The sequence below is a fragment of the Pholcus phalangioides genome, unplaced genomic scaffold (assembly GCF_987345545.1).
Source record: "Pholcus phalangioides strain wild (caught in Gottingen) unplaced genomic scaffold, Ppha-v1.0 ptg000009l_1, whole genome shotgun sequence".
NCBI classification, from domain to species: Eukaryota; Metazoa; Arthropoda; class Arachnida; order Araneae; family Pholcidae; genus Pholcus; species Pholcus phalangioides.
The window spans coordinates 11,373,542-11,388,658 of record NW_028301602.1 but is presented as its reverse complement, the minus strand read 5'-3'; the positions used below and the strand labels follow the sequence as shown (position 1 = coordinate 11,388,658).

The window sequence follows — 15,117 nt, the reverse complement described above, 5'->3', positions numbered from 1 at the left end:
TGATCTACGTTTAAATTTTACGTAGTCAGATATTTAGAAAGCTTAAAAAAACTGATGTTTGCGAATAGCATTGAAAACCGAAGCAAAAAACAGAAGATATTACCATGTGAATTTTTTATTTATGTGGGTGCACAATCATTTTATTATCACAATAGCTCTAGTTTATGCGATAGGCCTTATACTTATCATCCGCACCAAACAATGTAAAGAGAACGCTGGCTTAACCTTGAGTAACATTTAGGAAAATGATAAACGTAGCTGTTGATTAAAAAGGATGTTGCTTCCCGAAACTTCATTCGGTTAAATTTGGAAAATCCTCTATCGCCAGAACTATTACTTCTTCTACTGATTCTCTATCATCAGATCTAAATTCCCTTCTAAAAGAGATGGATATTTTCTGGTTATTGGCGTATGGATCACTGGTGTTACTATTATTGAAGTATCTGTACAGGTAAGGATTATTTTTTGCGTTATAGCAGTGGTTCCCAACCTTCTTCCCGCCACCTAAAATCTAGAAAAATCGTGATGCTCCCCCCTCAAAAGAGACATTTCGGGAAGTGAGGGGGGGGGGGTCATATGTGTTCCAATGCAGGTCTCCCGTCTCGCCAAATGATCAAAATTAAAATATTGAAAAAGTTAATGCTGCTTCGACCAATTCTGTGAATTCAAAATGCCTTTTGAATCTTAAAACTTAAAATTTCCTTGGGAAGAGTGTTTCTCTTTCTCAGTTCTCCCCTCAAACCTCAAATTAACCTGTGTTCTCCTCCTCCATCAAAGTAGGTCCTACGTATACTCCTGCTCAGTTTCCGTGACGTATGCTTAATTAGTATTCTTATTATTCAAAAATATAACGTGTTGAGGAGGAACGTGGATATCGACGTGGAGGAAGCCCAAAAGACCATTCACTTAGTCTAAACCAGAGGGTTTTCAACACTTCAGACATTGCTGGCTATAAAAATTCCACTAAGCTCAAGGTCCAAAAAAGTCGTACCGCAGAATATCGATTCCGCAGTGGCGTCCCAAAGTGAACCAAATGGGCGCTCAGGACTTCACACAAGGGAGCTCTACGTTATTAGAGAATTTTATTTATTATGAGATTGTTTTCTCCTACGCACTTTCATTTAGTCCTGAGAAATTTAAAAAAATAATAAAATATGAATCTTTAGTAACTCGGGAAATATTTTTCATCAGTTATGAATTATCATGTTTGCGAAATTATTTTTCTACCAATTCTGAAATGATTTTTCAATGATTCTGAAATGATTTCTCAATGATTCTGAAATGATTTCTCATTGATTCTGAAATGATTTCTCATTGATTCTGAAATGATTCTGAAATGATTTCTCATTGATTCTGAAATGATTTCTCATTGATTCTGAAATGATTTCTCATTGATTCTGAAATGATTTCTCAATGATTCTGAAATGATTCTGAAATGATTCTGAAATGATTCTGAAATGATTTCTCATTGATTCTGAAATGATTTCTCATTGATTCTGAAATGATTTCTCAATGATTCTGAAATGATTTCTCATTGATTCTGAAATGATTCTGAAATGATTTCTCATTGATTCTGAAATGATTTCTCATTGATTCTGAAATGATTTCTCATTGATTCTGAAATGATTTCTCATTGATTCTGAAATGATTTCTCATTGATTCTGAAATGATTTCTCATTGATTCTGAAATGATTTCTCATTGATTCTGAAATGATTCTGAAATGATTTCTCAATGATTCTGAAATGATTTCTCAATGATTCTGAAATGATTTCTCATTGATTCTGAAATGATTTCTCATTGATTCTGAAATGATTTCTCATTGATTCTGAAATGATTTCTCATTGATTCTGAAATGATTTCTCACTGTCTGATTCTGAGGTAATTTCTAGAATAAGTTTTAAAATTTTTTTTCTAAAAATAATTTTGAAATTATTTCTTTCACCAATTCTGGAATACAGTTCACTGAGGTTTTTCTTTTTTCAAACCATTTTTATAAATTCTGCAATTATGTGAGCTTTTTCGTCCACGGGCAACTGCAAAAAGCTTCGCGAGGGGCACATGTATCTTCGCGGGTCATGCATTGAAGGTCCCTGTTTTTGAAGAACACAGCATCCATGAAAGAGAAAATAAAAGGATATGTGAAAAGTAAAGTTTGATATTTTAAATGCAATATTTATTGAGATATTAAAGATGAAAAAGTAAAAAAAAAATCTAGTTGAATTATCCTGATTTGGAATATTCGTATTTATTTGTGTGAAATCTCCATTTTTAAGGAATTCACACAAATGGATTTGGAGTATATTTCATGCTAGCAAAAATACCCGGCGCTCCCCGGGTTTTCTTCAATTACTGGGAGGATTGAAAAAGTGACAAACCATTATAAAGGAATGAACTGTAATACTTTGCAGAATTAAAGAAGTGACAATCCATTGTAAAGGCGTATGCATGACTGAAACGCATTGTAAGGGAACCACGGTAACCGAAGTAGACATTCCGAGTCTTTGTTGGGGCCCAGGAACCATTGTTGATGGACGGTTTTTCGCCCATTTCAGGCATTTGCCGAGATCTGACGAACTTTTAAAGTAGCCTACGGTTCAATCCCGGTCCTGTTCGTGACTTTATTGTGTTATTAATATTTATACTAATCTGAGTTTTGGCGCAGATACTAATGCCTTGAGCACATCTTCCCATTAATTCAGTACTACAGGTCACGGAGTTAATTGTGGATTTTCAAAGTAGTTTGCCAATGACATTGAACATCGGAGATGTAATTTATGATACTGATGATATGAAATATAATAAGAGGCCTGTTGTAGTGTTGTATTTGTAAATATATGTAAATGTGTTAACTCGCAGGTACCTGACGAAACCTTTCGAATATTGGAAAGAGCGTGGAGTACCATCAGCTCCTGCGATCCCAATACTTGGATCTTTATACGAAAATTTCACACAGGTCAGTCGGATTTATTATCTTACACGTAAATTTTTACATCCAACGCGAATGTAACTAGATATGCGCTTTTCAAATGACAAGGTGCTATGTGTCAACAAATATACACGATATGTTATACTGTTGTTTTTCCATAGCTTAATTAACACATCACAGGCGGGGTACTGAGATCTCAGTCCAATCTTGTCTGACTGGAAAATCTACAAAAACTCACTCTTTAGCTGCAGAAAGTTGCCGAGTGAAGGATCCTTTCACATTTTTAAAACGGGAAGCAAAAAAAGATGCCCGAATCAGAGCTTTTTTCCTTCAGTTCAATTTGTCTAATGCAAGTTGGTGAAAAAAAATATGTGCGATATATAATGGATAAAAATAGAGAATTTCTCTTTTGGGTTTATATAATCTACTTACTAAGAGGGAGAAAAAGTAAGATTGAGATTAAGGTTTGCGTGAGGATAAATTCTGACTTCGACAGAGTTTCACTACAGTGTAGTCGTGCTATTGTTGCGCTTAAAAGGAAACTACAGCACATTTTTTATACCAACACGCTGAAATTCTCCGGTATAAGAAGTTGTAGTGTATCTTATATCATTAAGCAATCATTAAAATGTTTCCGTACATCCCCTTAAACCATGTTTTATGTTAAACAGCGATTTATGTCTGACCCTTTAAAAAAAATCAATATATTTACAACTCTGGCGAAGAGTGAGATTTTTGGTTGACCCTTCGAAGTTATAACTGTATGATTGACACCCCATGTTGTACTGAAATGGTGTTTAGTGTATATGATGATTTTTATTAAATTTTTCATTTTTCTTAAATGTTTCGTTGTGCTGTGTAACTTGTACTCAAATATGTAAACATGCCATCTTTCTTATGTGTTGTTCTTCCTCAATATATATTTTTAAATTGTTTTAAATATGTTTAATCTTTTCATTACGAATCATTCGGCTTAAAGCGTTAATAGAAAAACTTTAACTTCATCTCTCTATTATTAGCTCTTAAAGAAGCAAGTCAGTGCCAGTTTCCTCAATTGCATAATAATCACACTATAACACAATACTAATCTCAACTAATACTACTACTAAACCACACATGCACCTCGGTCATATTTCTCTGCGGAATTTCTAACGAATCGGTACATGTTGTTGGAATGTACGTGTTGTGAACCTAATGTAAAATTTGTTACTGTCTAATAATGCTTGTTATGTGTAGTTGCTGCCATCAATTTTTCTAACTAAGAGTGAAGTGCAATGATTGAGTAATTCTACCGTTGAAAGACCGTTGCTCTCTGTGGCAACTGATAACAGCAGCCTATTCATTTTCCACACGTGTTGTGCAAACCAGGGAATATAAAATAGAAATGGTCGTAGGAATTTGAGTCAAATGAAACCTACTTTCAAAGCGTGAATTCTAGAAGCTTTTCAAAGCTTTTGAAAAAATGGGAGGGAAATTAAACGTCCACCCAGAGAGTGTTATCTACGTTGCATTTGGAAAAAATTTATTGAGTGGCTAAAATCACGCAAGACAGAATCTACCTTATTGTTTCTTTGCCTATTATGGGTACTCAATGGAGCCACAAAAAACTGTTTAAACCATGTATTCTTTTATCAGTATCCATTCAAACAGATTCGTGACTGTATGAGATATGTTTATAAGAAGTTCTAATTTTTTTTTTTCATAAATGATTTCAGGAGCTCCATCAAGTTCATCTAAAAAGGTACAAAAAGTACGGAAGAATTTATGGGTATGTGAAATTTCGTGTTTACGATTTCTTTCATAATTAATAAGATATTTAATGGGATTTATTTGAGGGAAAACTTATTTATGACAATTTTATCTTTTTTTCAGTTTGTACGAATCTAATAGACCAGTGTTAGCAGTTGGTGATCCCGATCTGCTGAAGGATATATTCGTCAAAGACTTCCATGTTTTCCCAAATCGAAGAGTTAGTGAAACATTTATCGTATTAAATTTTTAAGTATCCCGTAATGATGACGTGAATTTATGCCTCATCGAGTAACATTTGGAGAACATAGAGAGATTGATTAAAAAAACATTTCTAGCCTTTCACGGCAGCTGATTCAGTGATGAACAATATGATACCGAACTTGACAGGTGAAGAATGGAAAAGAGTGAGGACTATCGTAACACCGACTTTTTCGTCTGGGAAAATAAAGAAGGTGAGATAAAGTAGATATAAGATATTAGTGCCTAGTTAATTTCTTCCAAATATTTCGCCATCGATTTTCAAAAGGCAGGTCATGCGTCTGTATAAGGTAAGAAAGAAAAGGTATTAACTGAAAAAGTATAAGAATTTTTAATGAGGTTTTAAAGTATTATTTTTCATAATATTGATCATCTGCGAGAATTGTTTTGAAAAATTCTGATTTCTGCTTTTTTTTTTAATCGTCATTTATCATCTGGCCTTATAGTTTTCCCCACCATTGCATACTTCCACGTACACTTGCACTGATATTATGAAAACACTATTGGATAAATTTCCATCAATTAGGCAGATGAAAGCATAAAAATAATTATACTCATACTTTTATAGTGTAATACCGGCCTAATACCCAAGCGTTGCTGATAAATGTGATAAATACTGAAAAATTACAACTTTTACTGGTGATTAGGGGCCGTTCAAGTATTACGTCAGCAGATTTTTAGCCATTTTTAGCCCCCCCCCATCAGCAAAATTCAGCAAAACTCTGACCCGCCCCCCTCTGTTAACAACATTTGGTTATTATAACAAATACAACGCCACAACAGGCAAATTGCCCAACGAGGCGGCTGACTTAAGAACATCATGGATCCCGAGCCATTTTTTGGAGGCTGTCTCATTTGCATATTTCCACTGAAGTCGCTCGCACCAGCCCCCCCTATCGACGGTGTTTTGTTATTTTTTCCTGTCTTGAAAAAATTTCCGTAACCTAGCGATGCTAACCCTGCAAACCGTTTTTTATTTCGGTTATTTTTCCGGTTTGGTTTTTATGAGTTTTTGAAGTTTCTACGGACTTTTTGCTCACCCTGCTTATGTTACGGTCGGTCAATGCCATAAATCTCTTTATATCCGTAATAACCAGTAATTATGCATAATCACCGAGCATTTTGGTAAGCTTGATAAATTTCCATAAATTTATTATTTTAGCAGCGATTATGTATAGTATCCAAACATGATTGGTAAATTTAATAAGTACTAAAAAATTATCACTTTTATCGGTGATTATGCATAATACCCAAGTGTCGCGTCGTTGGTATGATAAATCGTATTATATGATATACTACACATGATAATTCATACATGAATTGTATCATTATATCGGGGTACGGACGTAAAATTTGTTGTCGTTATATCGGGGTCCGTCACACATACTAGTGTCGTCTACTGCTACTTCACCAAACACCAACTCTGGCCATATCGCTATAATGCAATTTACTGCCATTAGTGAGATGGGTTGGAAGCGAAGGCACTGTCTATCGGTAGCACAGAGTAATAATAATATAGAGTGCGCGCGAGGGGTTACAATGTGAAGCAAAGATCCGGAGTCACGTGACTCCAGTCGAAAGGCTAGTCAGGGAATCTCGCTGGAAATGCTTTCCTTATGGCTGTTCGTATGACGATCTCCAAGTGCTGTCTTATTTTTCATTAGAATGGTCACCACGTGTGCAGCTTTCGGATGTTCGGAACGGTCTAGGAAAGGAGGAACATTATCCTTTCACAAAGGAATACTTTTTTGCTTATTTCCCTTCTTATAAATTAAAAATTGGAATATTAAATTGACGATGCAATGGATTTCTGACGTAATCTCAGTTTTTAACGACTCCATTTTGGATTTAATTCAATTAAAGTTCCAAGTTTTGGTAAAATTCAAATGTCATGAATCATTATTAAATGTTTTAATAGAATTTTTGGCAATAAATGATTGAAATTGTGAGTTTTATGAAGTTTTAACTGAAATATACGTCTCCGCAAGATTTGGCGAGATTTGGCGAGCTAGTGAGTTCATTCGAGTTTTGCTCAACTTGGAAGAAAATATGCTTTTCAGAAGGAGAAATTTATGAAAAATATTCTATTTAAATAGAATGTGGGGAAAACTCCCCCCCCCCTCTAGACAATTGCAGTTTTGCATAAAAATGCATAACAACCTCTAAAAATAATAGTATTTTTACCCCTCTTCGTAACGGTTATGTGCATATGCTGATAAATACAGCAAAAGCCAACATGAACTAAGCCGATGAAAAAAAATCTCTCTCTATCTTCGCATTTATTATTAATTTAATTTTTATGGCGAAATATGTGTAGTGCACGCATCTCATACGGGCAGAACGAAGTTGTTGAAATAAAGTGATATTTCAGCATGGATTTTTTCCATATTCATCAAACTTACTAACTTCATTTTGAGAATTATTCGATTCATTCGTAAAAAGTGATAAATGCTACGAAATTCATCAAACTTACTAAAAATATTGGTAATTATGCATATATTTACCAACTATTATGCATAATTTCTGAAGATAACGCGCACTACGGATTTATCAAATTTACAGTAACATAAACATTATATATTTGTTGTATACAATATTTTGTTTCCTGTGTGTGTATGGATATTTAGAAAGCTATTAAAAACTGTGCCAAAAAAATTTATTTCATGAAATTTATACTGTTTATATTCACTTCCTTCAAATATTATATATTCAATTAAAATTTAAAAACCCATGTGTTAAGAAATTATTAAGAATTATCCCTTAATGGAAAATAAAAAAATTCCGTTTTCCAATATTTGTTTATTTTATAGAATTTATTTTTTCAAATCTGATACTCCCTAAATATTTCACATAAAAATGAGTGAAATTTATTGAAAAAATGAAGGAAAGTTTTCATCAACTTGATCGAATTGAGTCAAATTTCGTTACAGCAATTTCAAATTTCGTCCGTCCTAATCTTCGAGTAATTATTCGCTTTGAGGTGCTAAGAGCACTAGTTAAGTGTTGTGGGTGGACCCCCGCACCTTTATGACGTTGACGGAGAGAGGTACAGTTTACGTTGGTTGGCATCGCTGTGCGGTGAAGGAGTTCTTGAAACACCTGCAGTGCTTTAGGTGCTGGCGGTTCGGCCATCTTGCACGGAAGTTCAAGAGACCGGAAGTGTGCAAAAACTGCGGTGAGACTGTTTTTGCACAAGGCTGTGAGCTGCAAAGGCGATGTCAGCTGCCTGAAATGTTGTCGGGCAAATCGCGAACGAAGTGCAGGCCTACCTACAGGCAATCATCGTAGTCATCGTCGCGGGCAGCGTAAATTGTTGCGGGACGTGAAGTCGGGGTTGTACAAAGTGAACATAAGTTACTTCGAGCTGTAAGCTCGAAGCCGTTGTGGTATTTCTGATACATCCGGTGAATACTAATAAAGCGTCGATGAGTCTCTTAAGGAGGGATCTTTTAATTTTAACAGACCCAAAGGATGGGCTTTTGCCCTCCAGACGTGACCATTTAAACTTTAGTTAACATAAAGATGCGAGTTGCATCTTCGCTCAGCCCCTCGGCTGATTCGGCTCGCAACCGCAACTTTCGATCTTCTGACTCAAGCGTATGCCCTTAGGGGGCGGGTCGAGCGATTCAAATGACTTACCAAGACAATTGGTAAGTATACGTGTAACCGGTTATTGCGTATAGTAACAGATTTATCACATATGCACTGCACATTGTACAGTAGCATATAGCACTCGCATTAATAGTTATTCCGTAAACATTAATGGATAAAAATTTACGAATTCCACGGATTACTAAAGTATGAAATTCACTCAAAGTTTTTCTGTTTTTGAAGATGTCGTCTATAATGTTGGAGGCTGTGGATGTCACCCTACAAAACTTTGATAAACATAGTGCAGAGGGAAAGGCCGTTGATTGTAAAAAGTAAATATCCACTTATGATTCTTTTCAAGTACAAAGAAAATCAAATACTAGTCAAAATTGGTAAAGATTAGCTTACTTTTACTAAATTATCTTTTTTTTGTGGTGCAGAGTATTTGGCGCATTGACGATAGACGTTATCGCAAGATCAGCGTTCGGTACAATAGTCGATTCTCACAACGATCCCGAAAACGTATTCGTCCGTTATGCGAAGAAGGCCTTCATGGATGAAGTAAATTTCAACGTAGCTTTGTTTCGTAAGTAATTGATATTCTGATGGATTCTTCATTTATGAGGTATTTTTTATAATTGAGCTTGAAAGTATATTGCGGCTTTTCTTATACTCTTATAATCTTATCGTTCACTTCCAGTGATCGTTCCTAAAATCCACAAACTCCTCAGGAGAAGCATTTTCCCTAGAGATGCCACGAATTTCTTCCGTGATGTCACGTTGAAAATTATCAAGCAAAGAAGAGCTACAGGCCAGGTGAGAAAAGCCAATCTCCCACACTTCCATTTCCTCTGATTTACCTTCAAAAATTTCTTTCACCTGCAATTTTTGGTAAAAATATTTGGTCATATATTTCAAATTTTTTCTTAATGACACTCTTTCAGAAGCAGAACGACTTTTTGCAACTTTTGATGGATGAAGCAGATGAAGTCCGAAACCAGAAAAACTCATCAGCTGCCAATGAAGAGACTCAGGAAGACGACAGCGAGAAGTCAATCAACGATCTTGGTCACGATCGGGAAAACAAAGAAGTGTTTCAAATCACGAAGAAATACAAAGGTAAACAGTTTAGTTGTATTTGGTCTTAGGAGGTCACGGTCCAGAGGGCGATATATCTCCCGAGGGAAAATCAGCCAGATACCCAGATAAGCCGTGGGCCCATAACTTGACCTAGGGATCTCAAATTGCGGGATGTAAAGGCTCTACGCTCTACACCTGTGGACGTTGATCCGTTACTTAAGACTAAAGCACTGGCAGGTGTCCATAGGTTTGCTATAAGATCTTGACTCTGTATCCAGAAATGCTGGCACCATACCTCGAATATTCAAATCTGCAGACAATCGTCTCGGGCTCTTATACCTGTTTCGCTTCGTCAGATCTATACTGTCGAGATTGCAATGCCTGGCCTTCTGTTGAAATATTCCGCATTGCCGTCAAGCTAGGTCGAGAGGTGCATCCATACCTTACCGTGGACCTATGAAAAGACCCTTCCAACAGAAGACAAGATGAGACAAGTTGGTGTTGCAGATTGGCTGATGGTTGGAGACAGAGTACAGTGATGAAGGCGGATGGCTCGGGATGTTTTCGTTGGTCTCTTGTTGGCCCGATCCGCCCGGGCTCCTTGGCGGGGGTTTCCCGGGACTTTGGGGGTGTTATTGCCGTGAGTTGGAGGCGATGGTGGCCTTGGCGGGGTTGGGTCCTGTGGCTTACGGGCCGGGGATGCCTGCCGAGCATGGACATCAAGAGAGTTTTTCCAGCATGGCCCAGCCGCTAGGTAGTAATCTGCTTCGGAACTTGGCCATGTTTGGTGTTAGTGTTTGTAGTCCTTTGCGTGGGTCGGAGGTCGGCCCGTGGTCTTGGTTGCTAGTGGGGCTTTTTCTTTTTTCCAGCATGGCACAGCCGCAAGGTAGCCTGCTTATATCCCACAAGGGACAGAGCGGGGGCCATGTTTTGTGTTTGCATACCTTACCGCGATGGAACGTCCTACGTACTCAAAGGCAATCAATATGGTGCAGAAGTATGTATGTGATCTATAGAAAGATTGGCATCACTATTCGTAATCATACAGTTTGGAAGTGAATTCCAAAATCACATGAAAACGAGGGAAAGTGCAGAATTCTTTAAAAATGGAGTTTATTAATTGTTCTAAATTCTGAGATGCTGCTCCCGCAACTTTCAACAGGGAATATTTCGGCGTATAGCTCACTTGGAAACATGATTTTTTATTCTCGGGTTCAGTAGAGACACGGCATCAATTTCCATCAATTTCCATCAATTGAAAGTAAGAGGACGGGAGCACCGTTTAAAAAATTAAATTTCGTACCTCGGTACATATAGAGCAAAAAAAGTAAAATGAATGGCATTGATGATTTTTATCGCATCACGGTCATTTTCTGCACACGCGGGATAATTAGACCGGTAATTATCTATAGCCGATTCCAAACGGCAGCTTTTGTTTCACCCGGGTTCAAACCCCACCGTCGCCATAGTGGTGGTCGGCTGAAGTTGGTTTCCTGGGGATCCCAACTGATAAAAAGTCTCGCCACAGAGAGCAACAGTCCTACAAATAAGAAATCTTCAGCCATTACACTTCACTCATGATTATAAAAGTTGATGGCAGATGGCAGCATTATAATTTACTAGCATTACACAGAAACAAACTTTACGTTAGGTTCCAACATGCACACGCACATTCCAACACGTACCAATTCATTAGAGGGAAGTTCCGCAGAGGAATACGTAGAGTGTGCATGTCTGGTTTAGTAGTGGTAGTAGCCTTTGTTTGAATCACCGAGAGCTTGGTGGGCTAACCACTAGGCGTGAGACTCCCTGCGGTAGCAATCTTTTCACCTGTCATGTCTCGCCATTTCTGCTGTCCCTGTGCGTTAGGAAAGTTTCGAATAATTTCTTGCATTTGTATTGAATAGGATTATCTCAGGATGAACTGTTGGCACAATGCATAATATTCTTTCTGGCTGGTTACGAGACTACAGCTTCGGCGCTTTCTTTTGCTTCTTATCTGCTCGCTCTGAATCCCGAATGCCAAGAAACCCTCATAAAAGAAATTGACGAGACACTCAGGAAAAATCAGGTAGGCACATTCTACATGTTCTGCGTTTGAAATTATAATATTATCATGAAAGGGTTTATGTGATTAGAATGAACTCCGTGTCACATTGATCAAGAATCATATTCGAAAATTATCATTTAGTTACATATTTATAAAATAGAAAAGTCTAAATCATTGTTTCCCTCCCTGTTGTACGCGATGGCCCATTTTGTGCGGGGGGGGGGGGGGGTCCTTTGAAAAATAATCATCAATGCCAGAAAAAATGAGTGAAATGATGAAATAAGAACACAATTTAGCTTTTTTGAATATCGTACAACATAGAGGAGGTTTTGTATGACAGAGAGAGAGAGAGGGAAGCCTCTCCTACGTATTTCTATAAGGACCGAGGACATTATAGGACCTAGCGAGAATCTGTGGTGGTGGTGGTGGGGGGGGGGGGAAGTGAGCCTGTTGCGAATTTTTAGGATGTGAAGAAAGCTTTTAAATGCAAAGTTCACAAAATTTTGAAAATTGTATTCACCCCAATAAGCAACTTTAAGCCTTTGACATTTTTTTTGGCCACAATTGGCAACTTTACTTGCTTTTGACAACTATTTCTGGCAATAATTAGCAATTTTCCTTGCCTTTAATTGCAAATCGTTTTGGCTATAAATGCCAACTTTACGTTCGTTTTCTAGTTTTTGTGACTATAGTCGAAACTTTTACTTATGTTTGATGCGATGTTTTTTGCCGATAATATGCGATATCTCGTGCAGAATCACGATTTCCCGTATTTTTATCGAGGTGATATGATCAGCCCCAGGTATAGGTCATAGTCTTAGGTCAGGTTTTTTACTCCCAGACCACGTAGTCGGGAATGCGGGTTAGTTAATGATAATCACAACAGTACTGACGGGGAATTACCCACCTCTGACTTGGATGGCTTCTCGATTGACAACAAACCACCGGGCAAATTAAAATGTGTGTTAATAAATGCCAGGAGCTTGGGTAACAAGAAAGATTTTTTAGAAACTATGATAGTTGTGGAGGACTTGGATCTTATAGCCATTACAGAATCTTGGGCAAACGATGGGGATGAATCTTTCTTACACATCTCCGGATACGATACTTTTTTGAGGAATAGATCTGATAGGAAAGGGGGTGGAGTGTTGATATACGTGAAATCCTGTTTGAAGGCTAGAGAGTGTAACGTGCAGAGAAGTGATATTGAAACCATATGGGTTGAACTTGAGAACAAAAGACGTCATAAGCTTATTGTTGGGGTTTGTTAAATTCCACCGAATAGGGATCAAAACTATATCGCCAAAATGCATGATGAAATTTCCTACATGTGTAAGCGAAAGAGGGTTCTCATACTAGGGGATTTCAATTACCCGGGTATTGATTGGGAGAACCTTTCATCTGGAAATCAGTATGAAAGAGACTTTCTTAAGTTGGTGCTCGAAAATTTTCTGTATCAGCATGTATCAGAAGCCACTAGGGGTACTGCTATTTTGGATTTAGTTCTTACTAGTTCTGAGGATCTAGTTGAGCATGTTTCGGTGGGGGAAGAGTTTTCTTCCAGTGATCATCGTATCGTCAGATTTCACTGTAACTTTTCCTCGGGTGAGGTTGATAACAAAAGACTGGTTCCTTGTTTTCGGAGAACTAACTTTGATGTTTTGCGAAGAAGGTTAGCGGAAGTTTTCAAAGACCGGTTGGAATCAGTAGGGGTGGTAAGTCAATGGGAAGAATTTAGTACGAAGCTGTCCTCTGTTTTGCACGTCGTCATACCCTTTGTTCGAAAAAAGCGTGTTTGTACATCACACCCTCTATGGTTCACGGATAGCGTGCGGAACCTTTATCTTGAAAAGAAAAGAGCATTCAGAGAGTATAAAAGTGGACGAGGTGACCTATCATTGTTTACTGATAAAAGAAGACTGTTGAAGAAAGCGATAAGGGATAGTAAAAAGCAAGTTGAATCTAGGTTGGCAGATAACATTGGCTCTGACCCAAAATCATTTTTTCGATACGTCAATAATGGATGTAAGGGGACAGTTGGCCCCCTCTCGATAGGAGGCTCAAAAGTAGAGAGCAATGTAGGCATGTGTAGTGCTTTCAATGACTTTTTCGCGTCGGTTTTTAATGGAGATAATGATATTCGATATACGGGTGTTGCATGGGGTAATAAAACCCTCAACGATATTCAAGTGGAAGACGTGGAGGTCCTAAATCTTCTAAGAAATGTATGTGCAAGCAAAGCACCAGGACCAGATGATATCTATCCCAGGGTTCTCAGGGAAGGTGCTAATGAATTGTTGGGGCCAGTCGCACAGATATACAGGAGTAGTGTTGCTGAGGGTATCGTCCCGAGAGATTGGAAACTGGCTAACGTTGTTCCGATATTTAAGAAGGGTAGTAGAGAAGTGGTGTCTAATTATCGTCCAGTGAGTTTGACGAGCTCCCTCTCGAAAATTTTGGAAATTATCATCAAAAGGCAGTTTGTGAAGTGGATAGACGAGAATAATGTATTGTCGGATAATCAGCATGGGTTCAGGAAGGGGAAGTCATGTGTAACTAACCTCCTTTGCTTCTATGATTACGTGACTAAGGCTTTGGGTGAGAGCAAAAATGTCGACGTTGTTTACCTTGATTTCCAGAAGGCATTCGATCGGGTCCAACATGGCAAACTCTTGAAGCGTTTACACGAGATTGGAATAGGGGGCAACTTGCTGAATTGGATAGAATCGTGGTTAACCCTTCGACAGTTACGCATATTCAGATAAATCCTTCGAAAATGGGCAGAGCCTGTTCAGGAAAGACGATGCTTTCCCCCATTCTCACCAGCAGGTAGCCGGATTTTCGGTAATTGGGGATCCTCCCATCGCAACAATACCTCAACAACATGAATAGACCTATTGTAGGTTAGCCACAATGGCCTCACTGAGTGTTTAAATGTTTATGAAACCTAGGAAATCATTTTTCCCCGATTTCTTGGAGAAAAATGAGAAATTTTCATTTTCATCAATTTCTTTCTATTTTTTGGATTCATGCAAAAAGATCATTATTTTACTTGAAAGATAATCATAAATAATTATTATTACATGAAAATCTCGAGCGTCAACGTTTTTTCATTTACAACAGAGTATTCGATTGAAAATAATGAAAACTTCGAGAATTCCAATAAATTCTATAAATTTTCACTTCTGAAAAACGCTCAATGTTTACTAATTTATTTTTTTTAATCAAGTAATAGTAAAAAAAATTAATAAAGAAATCAAAGAACGTAAGTGGAAACGTACGAAGAATTTTAATCATTTTTTTTTTAATTCTTTGACGAAAATTATGTGCGTCTTACTTGAGGCTTCGACGACAATATTTTTCCACGAAAACTTTTCTTTTTTCCTTTCTAGATGTGGCTTATACATCCTTACCGGAATTTACGGGGATTGAATCGAAAGTTTCGTGAATACTCAATAT

General features: G+C 37.5%; 1 protein-coding gene across 1 annotated transcript in view; it reads left to right on the top strand.

The window, feature by feature from the left end:
* Positions 1 to 251: 251 nt before the first annotated feature.
* Positions 252 to 15,117, top strand: part of LOC149081754 (uncharacterized) — a 42,578-nt gene continuing 27,712 nt past the window's right edge. The window contains exons 1-10 of the mRNA XM_089235800.1: positions 252 to 451; positions 2,858 to 2,954; positions 4,643 to 4,695; positions 4,800 to 4,896; positions 5,015 to 5,131; positions 8,772 to 8,860; positions 8,969 to 9,114; positions 9,229 to 9,344; positions 9,473 to 9,647; positions 11,516 to 11,679. Coding sequence (XP_089091926.1) covers positions 387 to 451; positions 2,858 to 2,954; positions 4,643 to 4,695; positions 4,800 to 4,896; positions 5,015 to 5,131; positions 8,772 to 8,860; positions 8,969 to 9,114; positions 9,229 to 9,344; positions 9,473 to 9,647; positions 11,516 to 11,679 — 1,119 coding nt within the window. The 5' untranslated portion in view covers positions 252 to 386. The remainder of the gene's footprint in view (positions 452 to 2,857; positions 2,955 to 4,642; positions 4,696 to 4,799; positions 4,897 to 5,014; positions 5,132 to 8,771; positions 8,861 to 8,968; positions 9,115 to 9,228; positions 9,345 to 9,472; positions 9,648 to 11,515; positions 11,680 to 15,117) is intronic.